Genomic DNA, 13,572 nt, shown 5'->3' with positions numbered 1-13,572 from the left:
TAATTTTCGTGTGCCATCAATTATGTGTATTTTTAATGGCTGTGCACTTATTTTGAAACTACAGGACCGGACGTGTTATTATTGTTCTGGAAGGGGGAACACGGACGTTGAGAAACCTTACCCAGCTAGCTCTACTTATTTTTAACTTATATTTCTTCACGTACGGCATTTTAATTTCGTATGTAAATTGTCGGTTGAAATACTTTAACGGTCGGTTGAGACGGTAAAAGCCGCGATGGCGTCGCCGCTGGAGATGACAGAGATGTACGACAACGCTCTGCTGGGAATCCTGCAGCATGTGGGAAACATCCAGGACTTTCTTCAGGTCTATTTCGGGTTTTTGTACCGTAAAACGGACTTTTATCGCCTGCTTTCGGCTCCCAACGACAAGATGGGCTTCCCTCCCGGTGTGGCGGAGAAGATGGTTCTGAAGGTGAAGTTTGTCAACATGAAAGACGAATATTTTCACCGTCATTGCAGCCGTGATAAAGAGTGACTGAAGTTATGGAGCCCTCTTAAATTACAGTCTGTGGATCTGTGCTGATATAGATAGTAGTGCAGCAAAAGTAAAATAGCAACACCACGGTGTATTGCAGCAATTCACGACTTTATCACCTGAATAGTAAGAGTACCAGGAGTACTCACTATAGAATGGCCCATTACAGATTCACACTCATCGATGCATTTATGTGTAAGAATCACTTTTGTGCTAACTGTTTCATATCCCATATCCTTTACACTTTAAATTCATTTGTCGATCATAGTTTGTATTAACAATATCAATCCCAAAATACAATTAAAAAGCCAATTAATACACAATTACAAAACTGTACAGAAGTGTACATTAAGTGTAAATTAATTGTCTGTGTGAAAATCCTAACTTTAATATGTATACATAGTACAATGATAGTGCCCAGTTTGTGCTAATGTTGAACTGTATTACATTATACAGAAAGGTGTTTCTGTCCCTCTACCCTCACTGATATAAGTGTGTTGGACATTAGTTGAATTCAAGCCCTGATCTGTGATAATCTCATGTTTGCTCCTCAGACATTTAAGCTGTTTGAGAAGGTTGCAGAGCACGACAGAGAGAGACAGCTGAGCGAGATGCAAAAGAGAGAGGAGAGTAGATGTGTTCCTCAGGCAGTTCAGGAGCTGGAGGTCGCCACTGAGCCGAGCGAGGAGACGCAGGAGCCGAGCACAGAGGCGGCACAGATGGATGCCGGGCATGTTTCAGCTCCTGCAGCCTCAGAAGCGAACGTCAGCCCTCAGTCTGACAGCAGCGGCAGCAGCAGCGGCAGCAGCAGCGGGGGTCCAGGACAGTCAGCTGAGGGAGACCAGGCAGCTGCAGCCAGCACAAACTCAGCAGAGGGGTGAGTAACATCCTGTTCCACCGCTGCACCCTGGTCATGTAGAGAGTCTCCACTGATTTTAGACACTTTGAGCCTCACATCCGTGTAAACTAACAGAAGAGAAGGGAGGTTCAGACGCTGTTCGTCTCTGTGTTCATGTTGTGCTTCAGGCGACAGGAGAGATTTCAGGCTGATCCTGAAAGTTACAACGGGGCGGTGAGGGAAAACTACTGCTGGTCTCAGGACTACACTGATGTGGAGGTCCGCGTGTCTGTGCCCAAGACAGTTGTTAAGGGCAGACAGGTAAACACAGTTATTCAACCACCTGACACACCGGGACTCCTGTTCTCCCTTCACTGATTGCAGTTGTGTGTCCTTCTTTTTGATGCTGCGTTGGCTGAGCCCAGGTCAGCGTTAATCTGCAGACCAGCAGCATGCGAGTGTGTGTGAGGGACGGAGCCGAGGAGAAAACGTTGATGGAGGGAGAATTCACACACAAGATCAACACTGAAAACTCCCTGTGGAGCCTGGAACCTGGGAGCTGTGTGGTCGTGAGTAAACACGCCACTCACATAATTCCCCTCCCACAAGATTCACGTTTAAACAAACAACTTTTTAATTTAACTTTTAAACTGTGTTTGACTTCCAGCTGTCGCTCAACAAGACCTCTGAGGTTTGGTGGAACGCGGTGCTGAAAGGAGAGAAGGAGATTGACATAAACCAAATTAACCGCGAGCGCTCCATGGCGTCCGTGGACGACGAGGAGCATGCCGTTTTGGACAGACTCACGTTTGACTACCATCAGAAGCTGCAGGGCAAACCGCAGAGTCATGAAATGGTGAGGACCCAACTCTGCAGAAACATTAAGACCAGGTTGTGCTAGAAAAGACACGCAGCTCAAAAACCACAGAAATGTGAATGGTGACAGAAGACGAGACTGAAAGTTAAGTGGTATTTGTTTTTCAACCCTGCAGCTGTCGAGACTGAACATTACACATAAAGAGAGGGGGTGGTGGTCTGATCTGACCAGAGAACAGTCTCCTCATCAACATGAAGTTAGCTCTTTCTTGGTGTTTCCTAGTTTATTAAACAGATTTTATTTTCTCTGTGCAGAAGAAATGAGAATTGCAGAAACCTCCCATGCTTTTCTCAAAACTGTAAAAACAAAACCAAGTTGTCCAACTTCATTCACAAAACCTCTGACTCACTTTGGAAATAAAACAATCACCTCAGATCAGTTTTATCTGAGCTCAAAATCAAACACTGTTTTCAGATCCCACACAAAGCCAGTCACAATAAAAACACTACAGAGCAAATGGAAAACACAGCGTTCAGAGCCTGCAGCTCTGAGTAAAGGCTTTTTATGTTTTCCAAAAAATATTCACAGCTCAGGAACAGTTTCAGTATCACACACTGTAAGTACAGTAAGCAATAAACAACTGTATGTCTGAGTTCAGCACTTGCAAACAGAAAAACTGCAAAATTACACCTAGTGAGGGTTAGGGTTTTGTGAGTTGCTGCAGTGATGGGCTTTTCCTCTCCTCTACTGTTTCTATGTGCAGTAAACTTTCAATGACAAAATGCCCTGTCACAGTTCTTGGCCTTGATCTTGTTACTATGTTGAAAATGATCAGGAGAAGCCAGTTTAACATTGGTGTCAGTTACAGCAAAGCTGACTCACCTCCAGGTGGCACTGTGATCTCTATTAGCACGGACGCTGCATATTAAACATCTGTCTCCACGTCTGTCCGCAGAAAGTGCACGAGATGCTGAAGAAGGGCTGGGACGCCGAGGGCTCGCCGTTCAAAGGGCAGCAGTTCGACCCCTCCCTGTTTGACATCCCCCCCAGCGCGGTACAGTTCTGAGACTCAGCCAAAACTCAGCCAAATATGAACTGAATCCTACTTTCCTCACAGAACTGGTTGTAATAAAGTCAACATTTACCTGCTGCTCTGTTGTGTTGGAGGTTTGTCCTTTACTGTGAGAGCAGAGCTGAAGCTGCCAGTGTGGGTTTGTGTGGAGTGGAGTGGGAGAGGAGAGCAGACTGTGACCTGTCGTCATATCAAACATTGACTTGATGTTCAGGCAGAATGGAGCTGTTTGGTTTTGCTCTTTATTTAATAACTCTGCAGTGCCTTTATGTTTGTCTGCACCACTGACTGATTCTGGGCTTTTTTTTCATTTTATTCTCAGACTAGTGTCGCACACTGTTGAGCATTTAGTCATCTCTCATTAGTAGGTGTCCATTTCATTTTCTTCTTTGTCATTGTTTGATGACACAGAACAGAGAACACCTCTGTTTTCTGTCTGATCATAATATTAATACCTCAGATGAAACTGTATAATTAAGAGTGGATTAGTTCTAGTTCTACACCACTTTTTCTCTTCCTTTTGTTGGGGGGGGGGGATTTATATTTATCAGGGTGCAAACAAATAAGAGTAAATCTGACATTGATTTTTCTCTGACGTTAACAGCAGAACGTCTCGCAGCAGAATTTCCGTCCTGTTTATATATTTATACATTCATATATATATATACATTAGATTGTTGTTCAGATTGCCTGTGTTAATTATTAAAGGTTTGACATGAATAGAATTAACTTTGAAAGAATGCATATAATCCTAAATGTTCAGAAAAACAAGGCACAGAATAAACTGTCAGGATGTTTTTTTTGATATTGCACAGCAGATGTGGGGTCAGTCTGATGCACCCTGTTGACTCATTTGATTATGGTTACTTAACAACACAAAACCAACAAAACATCATCAGTATTCATCATCAGATGATGTTCTGAAGTGGAATTTTGGTCACCTGTCATTACAACCTACATTCAACATCTAACGGCGTTGGTGGGCAGCTGTGTGCCTGGGAGGGAGGCAGCAGCACGGCAGCGATCAATAACGACTTAAACTTCCTCCAGATGTGTGGAAACAGCTCTGTAGAAATCTTCTGCTCTGATTTATGTTTAGTTGAACATGTTTTCCCACATAAAAACTGGTCTGAAGCTCATCTACTCTGACTTCCTGACTGAGAAACCTGGATCAGGCCTTGGCCCCGCCCACCACCTGCTGGCTCCAGGTGTCCAGGTGAAAGAGCAGAGTGTATGAAGATGGTTAGAGGAGGAAACATCAGAGAGACTCAGCCTCATGTTGGAGCCTCAGTCAGACCCAGACTCAGATGAGGAGTCTGTTGAGACCAGAATCAGAGACTAGCAGACGGATCAGAACCGTTAGCATAGTTAGCATCTTTTGTTTGTGCTGTTTGTTAGCTTGTAACTGGCAGTGGCTGACACAGTGCTAGTGGTTATGTTAATACTAACTCTGGCTCAGAGTTAGGTTTCAGGTTTATTTAGCCCCGCCCCGCCTTCTCCGCAAGTTGGCAGGAATTGTAATTATTTATTATTAAACTAGATTTTTATTGGAGGGGCTCTTTAACGAGCTATTTGTAAGTTTTCTTACTACATAGCCAACGTTAGCGTTCAGCATCAAACGTCATTCCTCGCCAGCAGCTGTGTCCAGAGGTGGAAAGCAACGCCACTGTTAATGCTTGTGTCTATGACGTCTTTGTTTCATCTGAAGTTAGCACGCTAACCAGCTAGCCCCGGCTGGCCTTGTTGATCAGGGTGTCGCTTTGAGGCAACCTGGAATTCAACAGGCAGAAAAGGGGGGTTGGTGGGTCTGTGGGGGCCCGACAGTAGGTTTTTGCCCTGGGGGCCTCCTCACAGGTTAATCCGGCCCTGTCCAAAGTGAAACTGATTTGTTAAGTGTTTGTTTTATTTGTGAGAAGGAGCATGGAGACAAGCTGCGCAGACTGAGCCATGACTGAACCCGCCGAGGAGCTCAGCTTCCCCGAACACCTGAGCATAGACGCGCCTCTGGCAGCTGAAGTCAGAGACAGTGGAGTAATTTCATTATGGGCTGCGGGCTTCTCTTCATTTTGTGATTTATAATAATGTGTAATCAAATGCTGCCCCCCCCCCCCCCCCCCCCGCCCCGCCCCCTTCAATCAGCGCTCCCTGCCTTTGATTTCACTTGTTCTTTATTTCTTTTCCTTTTTTTAAGGGGGGGGGGGCGTCATGTGGTGAGCTTACGTTACCGATGTGTGTGGTATTTAAAGAGTCCGCCCTCCTCTCACACCGGAGCGCAGAGCCCGGGCCGTGTGTGTGTGTGTGTGTGTGTGCGCGCCGGGCTGCAGCTGAACCGCTCCGCCGTCCGGAGCTCTGAGGTGGGCGGAGACTGAACCGAGGCTCTCCCTGTCCGCAGCGACGCGCCGCGCATTTCGGACTCGGAACCCGCACCCGTCCGAGGAGGAGGCAGCATCATGGCAACGACCACTTGCACACGCTTCACAGATGAATACCAGCTGTACGAGGAGCTTGGCAAGTAAGCCGCTGTCCCCTTCTGCCGACCCCGTCCTGCAGCCGCACAGCAGCGGGAGGGATGGAGCCGCGCACAGCCGCGGTGATGGACGCGGCTCCATCCCTCCAAAACAAAACGCACGCTGGTCCGGAGCTCTCCTGCTTCTATAATTAGCCTCTCAATGATGATTATTTCTCAGTGCATGGCTTCTTTTTTGCACCACCAGACTTCTTTAAGAGCAAGAGCCGGGCTATGGCAAGCCGCCAGATAGTTAGATTTTGCAGGGAGAAGGGGCTGCATGAGCCCAGGAGCACTTCTGGGCTCACCCCCACTCCCCCTCTTTGCCCAGAGGCTAATTAGGGACAAACAGGCCTAATATCAGGGAAAAGCTGATGTGTCGGAATTAAGCTCCCTCATCATCCTCTGGCTTTACACAGTGGCACAGCTTTGGAGGGAAGTCAGAGAATGATGCTGCTGCTCTTGATCTGCTGCGAATCTAATGAGGTTGGTCTTGTGATAAAACACAAAAGAAAGAAATAGAGAGACTGGGGATGTGTGGCCCCCCCAATAGGATGCAGACAGATTGAGAGAGACTGAAGAGGATATGGGTGCCACAGTGGGTAGATGCAAAGTGGACTCAATGTCTCTGTCAGGTTGTGCGTGGGTAGAGAGGATCTCTCTGCAATGTTGGCCTCACAGGAACATTTATTCCACAGCCGCTGGGGATAAAAAAGCAAGTTCAGGGCTGTGGTTTGGTTTCATTTGTCGACCTGAAATGTTGGTATTTTATATTACAGGCTGCTTCTGTGATGGCACTGATGTCCAGCCCTGTGTGTGTGTGTGTGTGTGTGGGATGTGATGAGTTAAAGACAATAGGCATGTTTTAGTAGCAGCAGCTGCCCTCGCTGATAACAGAGTCTTATTACTGTTTTGCTTGTTTTGTCACTGGTGTCACTTGTGTGTCCTGGGTGTGTGTGTGTGTGTGTGTGTGTGTGTGTGTGTGTGTGTGTGAAGACTGGAGGATCGTTCTGAGCAGGTGAAGTGTTATGAGTTCAGACTTTTAGGGTTGGGCTTCAGTTACAGTTTAAATGATTTGTGATTGACAGAAAAATAATCGGCAACTATTTTGATTATTGATCAGATGGAAAGTAACTAAATAACTGTTCAGAGGCAAATATTGTTGACTTGATAACTTAGTTTGCAGATTGGCATTAATAATACAAATATAAAATGACACAAAATATAATTCACAAATAAATTAGTAATAAGTAATATGATTTTTTAAATTGATCTTGGGGGTCATTTCAAAAGCTACTCAACAGTAGGCTATATAAAGTAATCAAAATTAGCCTAGCTTTGCTAGCTGCAACATTAAAGTGATGTAAACATTAATGCATCAAAAACTATAGTCCAATAATATAATAATAATAATAATATAATATTCTGAAATGGGAAATTCTGCATTATGAATAAAGATATTTTGATGAAAATAATTTTGTACTTTTACTGAAGTGAAATTTTGAATTCTTGAACTTGAATGTCCACACTGTGTAGGTGAAAAGTCATTGTGCTTCTTCCATCACTGCACATGAGTCACTTATCAACAACAGATGCCAGATGTTCCCCAGGTGCAGCTTCTCATTTGTAAAGATTTGCTGCTTTTCATCCCAGTGGTTGTAATTTGATCAGATATGGACGTCAAATCCATGGGGAAATCATGCATCGCACTCCAATAACATCAAAAACTGGAACCTTTTAAGTGAATATGTTGATCAAACAGCACATGATCCTTCATCTGGAGTCATGTTTATATCCACTTGATGAATCTCTCTTTTAGCTCTGTTTTTGGTCTCCACCAGCCCCTGACAATCTTAGTTTACATCCTTAAAGTCTCTTCGCTTGTAAAACAAAAAAAAAAACATGGTTTGAAAACGTCTGATAAAGAAAAGAAAAATCTCACCATTGTGTGACTTGTTTGTTTTCGAGAGTGAAATGAGCTCATTGTTGCCCCTTGTGGCTGTTGGAGGGGTCTTACAGCCTCAGGGGTTTTATGATTCTTTTAATGAATCAAATTAGGTTTAGCTTTGCCACAAAAGTTTAAAAATTAATTTAAAACACTAAGATAATCAAGTTTGACTTTGCACAGTCACCTCATTGGCTTTCTCTGGAGCTTCAATAGCCAATGGATTTTGCTCATTTTAAGGTGGAGATAGTAAGACACACTTAAATGCTCTAGATGATGCTGATAAGTTGAGTCAAGAATATCATTATATTGTTATTACTACTAATATTAAAGCGTTATATTACATGTTTGCATATTTGGCTAAATGGCTCTACCTGACGGTTAAGTTCATTACTTTTTGCTAATAAGAAACGATGGAGACTTAAAGAGATTAGATCAGGGTACTTGTTACCCTCGGAGCTCAGCTAATCAGCAGGTACTGGATCCAGATCCAGCCCTCCCCCTGACTCCCACCCGCCCTGCAGATAACCTGTCATGTCGAAGCAGGGCTGCCTTCTCCACCACACGGCGGGAGTGTCAGCGAGTGTCATGCTTATTCACCCCGTCTCCTCATCATGTCCGCGTGTTGGAGAGCTCGTGAGAGGCAGGGGCTCTGAGGGGAGTGTGAGTGTTTCATTGCATAACAATCCTGAGGTGAGATAAAATTAGCTCGGAGAAATGACAGAGGTGGTTATTTCTGTTTGTCTCTGTTGGGTTTGATGAGCAAATGTGGCCCTAAAAACCCCAGAACACACACACACACACACACACACACACACACACACACACACACATATATATATTACAGGACTTATCCCTAAATGCTGCTTTTCTTTTTCTAATTCTTGCTGTTTGATGCCACTCACTTCTCTGAAATTATTCAAGTCATGGAGAAAAGACGCCTGTTGACTGGTTTCTGAAAACTGAATCAGATGAAGTGTGGCCTGAATTAGCTTCTTTTTGTAGCAGGTTGTTAGCAAGTGATGTATCTGCCAGCTGTTGTGGTGCATTTGCAGCCATTTGGTGACATTTCTGTTTGTTGTTTGTTTGCATTACAGACATTTTTGACATTTGACATTTTTAACCTCCCAACTGTATGTAACAATAATTCCTAATCATATAATTAGTCAATTAACGTGATGGATAAATGGACTGATGGATTACCAATCGAAAAATAACTTCTTCATTCATTGGGTACCTGACGGTCTTGAAAACTCTTAAAAAGCCTTGATTTATATTTCCTAAAAAATGCCTTAAAGGTATTAAAAAGTACAAAATTTGATTTACAAATGACATATGATTTTCCATCCTGCCATTGGCAATATGTAAAATGTTTTTGTAGGTGACTGTAGCGAAGCCTGGCTGGAAAATCCCCTGCACAGTTGTTAAATTAGCTACTGTTAAATTAGTCCATCCATCCATTTTCTTCCCCTTATTGAGCTTCAGGATGAGTTAAATGATTCATTTATTGTATTGTTATTAAAGTGAATATTTCCTAGTTTTTGTAGTTTTGTTGTTATTTACAATATGTTTACCAGAGGTTCAGGGAATAATGAGGCATTTTTCACTATTTTCTGATATTTCATACACTGAACAATCGATTACAGAAATTAAATGTCAGATATGTTGATGGTGGAAATAATTGTTGGTTGCTTGTTCTATGAAAGTGTAATTCAACCTTGGCCCTGGTTCTCTGTATTAATGTGTATTAATTTTCTGTATATTAATCACAAAACATAAAACAGTGAAGCTGTTTAAGGGAAACAGAGTTTGACAGAGCACCAGATTCATGTACATCAGGCATGCAGGTCAGGGTGTTTACAGGCAGAGAGGGCTCCAGGACAACTACGAGGTCAGTCCGATAGCTGAGACGTCCCTTTTGATGCTGACGAAGCTGATGTGGCAGCTGACCCGTCTCCTCCTCCTGTCTCCTGTCTCTGTTTCCCAGGGGGGCCTTTTCAGTGGTGCGCCGCTGTGTCAAACTCTGCACAGGCCAAGAGTACGCCGCCAAAATCATCAACACCAAAAAACTCTCGGCCAGAGGTGAGAGAGAAGGATGTGAACAGCTAACCCTGTACTGTGGCTGCATGTGTGTTTTCAGTCGTATGCGGAAACAGAGGCATCATGGGAGATCATTATGTGCATGTGTGTATGTCCCAGATCTGAAAGCCTACATTAGCATATTTTAGCGCTTGTTTTGATTCCAGCGTGTGAAGCCTTCACGTCTGTTCCTCAGAGAGAGGCAGATGATGGTTTCAGTCAGACGCGCTGCTGAATCCACGGCGAGAGGAAGCATCCGAGGAATCATCCTCTGTCCATCCTTTGTGTCCAGTCTTCACAGTCTACTACAGACTGGTTGTGACAGAATAGGCAAACATCGTCTCTTTGAAGCACCACTTAAAGTGTTTAGGACATTATGTCATTGTCAGTGGGATGAAGCAGCATCCTGTGTCTTTTCCTCCAAATATAATGATCATAAAAACCTGTAGGAACACCTCAGATCAATCATCTAAAAATAGCAACAATGGTTTAATTACTGCAAAGGAACAAGATATGGGTGGGGCTACGGTTGCGTCGATCTCACACCATCTTTGTTGAAGACACATGAGCTTGTTTGTCAGATGGTGCGGGCCTTCCACTTCCTGCTGTGGGGTCTTTGAGGACGATCGTTCAGCCATCTTTGTTCTTACATGACTGACAGAGAAGCTGCAGGAGCTGAGCTCCTGAGCAGGACAAACCAGCAACTCAACTGGATCTCCCTCTCCTCTCCACTCCTCTCCTCTCCTCTCCTCTCCTCTCCTCTCCTCTCCTCTCGTCTCCTCTCCACTCCTCTCCTCTCTTGTTTCCTCTCTTTTCCACTTGCTTTGTCTTCTCCAATTTCCTCTTCTTCTTCTTCTCCCTTGTTTCCTTGCCTCTCCTGTCCTCGCATCTCAATTCCTCTCTTCTTGACTTGACCTGTCTCCTTACTCCCTCCCCTCCGCTTTTTTCTTCTCCTCTTGCATCCTCTCCTTGTTTCCACTCCTCTTGCCCCTTTCCTCGCTTCCTTTCCTCTTCTGTCTATTCCTCTTGTTTCCTCTCTTTCTCTCATATTGGTCCTACTTTCTTCTCATTTCAATTTGTTTCTTCCTGTTTCCTCTCCTCTCTTAACATATATTTGATTTGTCTCCTCTGCTCCTTGTTTCCTCTCCTCTTATTTCCTCTCCTGTCTCTTCCACTTGCTTCTTGTATTCTCTCATCCCTTGTTTCCTTTTCTCCTCTCCTCTCCTCTCCTCTCCCCCTCTCTCAGGATTGGGGGGTTAAATAGGCATCTGGGACGAGTGAAGCCCTCAGGCCCTTCTCATCTGTGTGTGTGTAAACTCATATGAACATAAGTCTTGTGTGTGTGTGTGTGTGTGTGTGTGTGTTTCAGAACTCCTTGTCAATCACCTTGAAAACAGTCACCACTTCACCCTGTACAAACTGTTTCCTCATGATACATTTGTGTCCCGTTGTGAAGTCCACACCAGCCCGAGCTGCTTCTTCAGCTTTGACGTGTTTGTCTATATTTTGTTTTAAACCTTTGTGCGACTGTGTTGTAGACCACCAGAAGCTGGAGAGAGAAGCCCGCATCTGCAGATTACTCAAGCACCCCAACATCGGTGAGACTCTGCTTTTTCAAATGTGCTGCTGCCAGTTGTTCCCAGAGACAGTCCCCCGTGACCCCCCATCATTAATACATCATGACCGGCTGCTGAGATCGTTTAATCCCTTTACAGTCGCTACAGTCTCGTGCTCTGAGACCAAACATGAACCTTCTTGCAGAGATCCCAAAAATAACAAGTGTGTCAGTCTGAATTTTTAGAAAATGTGTGTGAAGCGCTGCACATTCCATGGTGTAGCTGTAAAAACAGAGTCACGGCTTAATATCCCTCAGTGTAAACATCAAGAGTTTCAGAACGCCTGTTTTTTTTATAGAAATTCAAGAAGATTAAAGGTCCCATATTATATAAAGGTAGATGTCCATGTGTGTGTGATTATAAAGCAGGTCTAGGTTCTATATTAATACTGTGAAAGTATCAAAGCCTCAGTCCACAGAGAAATGCACACAGCCTGTATTCAGACACCGAGCCTTAAAACCAGCCGTCAGAACTTCTGCAACTTTGTGATGTCACAAAACAGAAGTCATTACTCTCAGCCATGTCCCAAGCCCCGCCCACCTGGACCCACCATCCAACCTTGCAGGATTTGGTTTTTCTGAGTATTTACCTGAAATCTGCTATAGTTTTTATTGGATCACTCAGAAAACAGACAGTTCATCACAGTTGAACTCACACATGAAAGATTTATGCAGCCACTGACTGTAGTGATTTAATTTATTTCAAACATCATTATCTTTATGTTTCATCAGTGGTTTTGGTCTTTTCATGGGATTTATTGACAAGACAAATATAGAATATGACCAGTCTGGTCCTTTAAGACTAAAATAGTAAGTTATGTGGATTATAGTAAATGCTGGATGAGATGAAGAGAATGTGCGCCTTAGATCGTCCCCAAAAAGAAGAAGCTCAGATAATTGTGACACCTCTGTTTCTGTTTCTCCCTCTCTCTCTTCACCTCCCTCCAGTTCGTCTCCATGACAGCATCTCAGAGGAAGGCTTCCACTATCTAATCTTTGACCTGTGAGTTGCTTTGTCTCCTCCTCCCTCCTCCCTCCTTCCCTCCCTCCTTTACCCTCTTCCTCCTCTTTGCCTCTACTTCTTCTTCTCTTGCTCTGCCACGCTGTGCTGCGCTCCCTCCTCCTCCTTCATCCTTCATCCTCCTCCTCCCACTCCCCTGGTGCTTCATTTTCCACTCCCTTCCTTCAATCTGTCTCCTCTTACGCTCTCTTACTTTTTTCCTCCTTTCTATCTGCATTCTCTCTTCGTTCCTTCTCTTCTTCTTCTTCTTCATCCCCTCCTCGCTTCCATGGCAGTTTCCCCCATTACATAACAGTCCAACCCCACCGCCTCCACCTCCTCCCCTCCCTCCCTCCCTCCCCCCTTGCGGCTCCCACTTTAGTGCACACACACACAGATACATCCACACTCCCCCACACTGGAGCCAGTCTCCATGGCAACCCAGTTGGAGTGAATCCTGCAGCCGGGGTTTCCCCCTAATGAGGACATCCCCCTCCTGTCTGTGTGTGTGTGTGTGTGTGTGTGTGTGTGTGTGTGTGTGTGTGCGTGCGTGCGTGCGTGAAAAAATGTGCATAATTCTGCATTTTAAACTCCATCTTTACGTTTCTCAGGGTGACAGGAGGGGAGCTGTTTGAGGATATCGTGGCTAGAGAGTACTACAGTGAAGCAGATGCCAGGTAAACACCCATGAATCTCATCTCTCTTGTCTTCTTCATCCCATCCATGTGTCAGTCCTGCAGCCTCTGCAGTCCTCCAGCAGCTCTGAGAGTTGGACTCTTCTCATTAGCGCACACACACACACACACAATTTTGACACATTGTTTTTGGTGTTAGAGGCTCTAGATACGATGGATAATACCTCTGCGCGGTTTTTCTGTGAACTGAATTGCAAATCGAGGTCGAGGAGCTTTCCCCAGAGTCAGAATTTTACAGACAGATGGAAACATACACATGCACAAAATGCACACACGCCCACGTTGTAACCCCCTTAGGAGGTAGACTTAAATCAATTTGACTGTGGAGGCGGTTTGTGGAGGCGAGAGAGAGAAGACAAGAAGGGGACAGAAGCACCATGAGGAGGAATGAAAGAGGTAGAATGAGAGACGCAGGAAAAAAAAGACGAGAAACTGTTTATTTTCCATCTGATTTTAAATATTTTCATCTCTCACTCCTGGTCTCATCACTGGGTTTTTATCACCCCACT

At 44.5% G+C, this 13,572-nt stretch overlaps 2 protein-coding genes across 8 annotated transcripts in view; both read left to right on the top strand.

Annotated features, from left to right (window-relative positions):
- Positions 1-75: 75 nt before the first annotated feature.
- On the top strand, positions 76-3,301 carry nudcd3 (NudC domain containing 3). Its single transcript, XM_071465761.1, has 6 exons — positions 76-433; positions 1,051-1,373; positions 1,523-1,655; positions 1,760-1,903; positions 2,002-2,190; positions 3,107-3,301. Exons 1-6 carry the CDS (start codon positions 236-238, stop codon positions 3,215-3,217), a joined length of 1,098 nt encoding a protein of 365 aa, XP_071321862.1. The 5' UTR covers positions 76-235; the 3' UTR covers positions 3,218-3,301.
- Positions 3,302-5,458: 2,157 nt separating this feature from the next.
- LOC139611088 (calcium/calmodulin-dependent protein kinase type II subunit beta) overlaps positions 5,459-13,572 on the top strand; it is a 45,266-nt gene continuing 37,152 nt past the window's right edge. For 2 of the 7 annotated variants that reach the window (XR_011686250.1, XM_071465410.1), the window contains exons 1-5: positions 5,459-5,735; positions 9,662-9,756; positions 11,292-11,351; positions 12,317-12,371; positions 12,980-13,045. Coding sequence is in view for 1 of the 7 variants with exons in the window: in XM_071465410.1 (XP_071321511.1) it covers positions 5,674-5,735; positions 9,662-9,756; positions 11,292-11,351; positions 12,317-12,371; positions 12,980-13,045 (338 nt within the window). In the remaining 6 variants the exon portion in view is untranslated. The remainder of the gene's footprint in view (positions 5,736-9,661; positions 9,757-11,291; positions 11,352-12,316; positions 12,372-12,979; positions 13,046-13,572) is intronic. The other 5 variants (XR_011686251.1, XR_011686254.1, XR_011686255.1 and 2 more) reach the window with 3 other exon arrangements.

This window comes from Trachinotus anak, unplaced genomic scaffold (assembly GCF_046630095.1).
Source record: "Trachinotus anak isolate AG129_WGS33_773 ecotype Australia unplaced genomic scaffold, CSIRO_AGI_Tana_v1 ptg000028l, whole genome shotgun sequence".
Taxonomy (NCBI): domain Eukaryota; kingdom Metazoa; phylum Chordata; class Actinopteri; order Carangiformes; family Carangidae; genus Trachinotus; species Trachinotus anak.
This window is presented reverse-complemented; position numbering and strand designations above follow the sequence as displayed.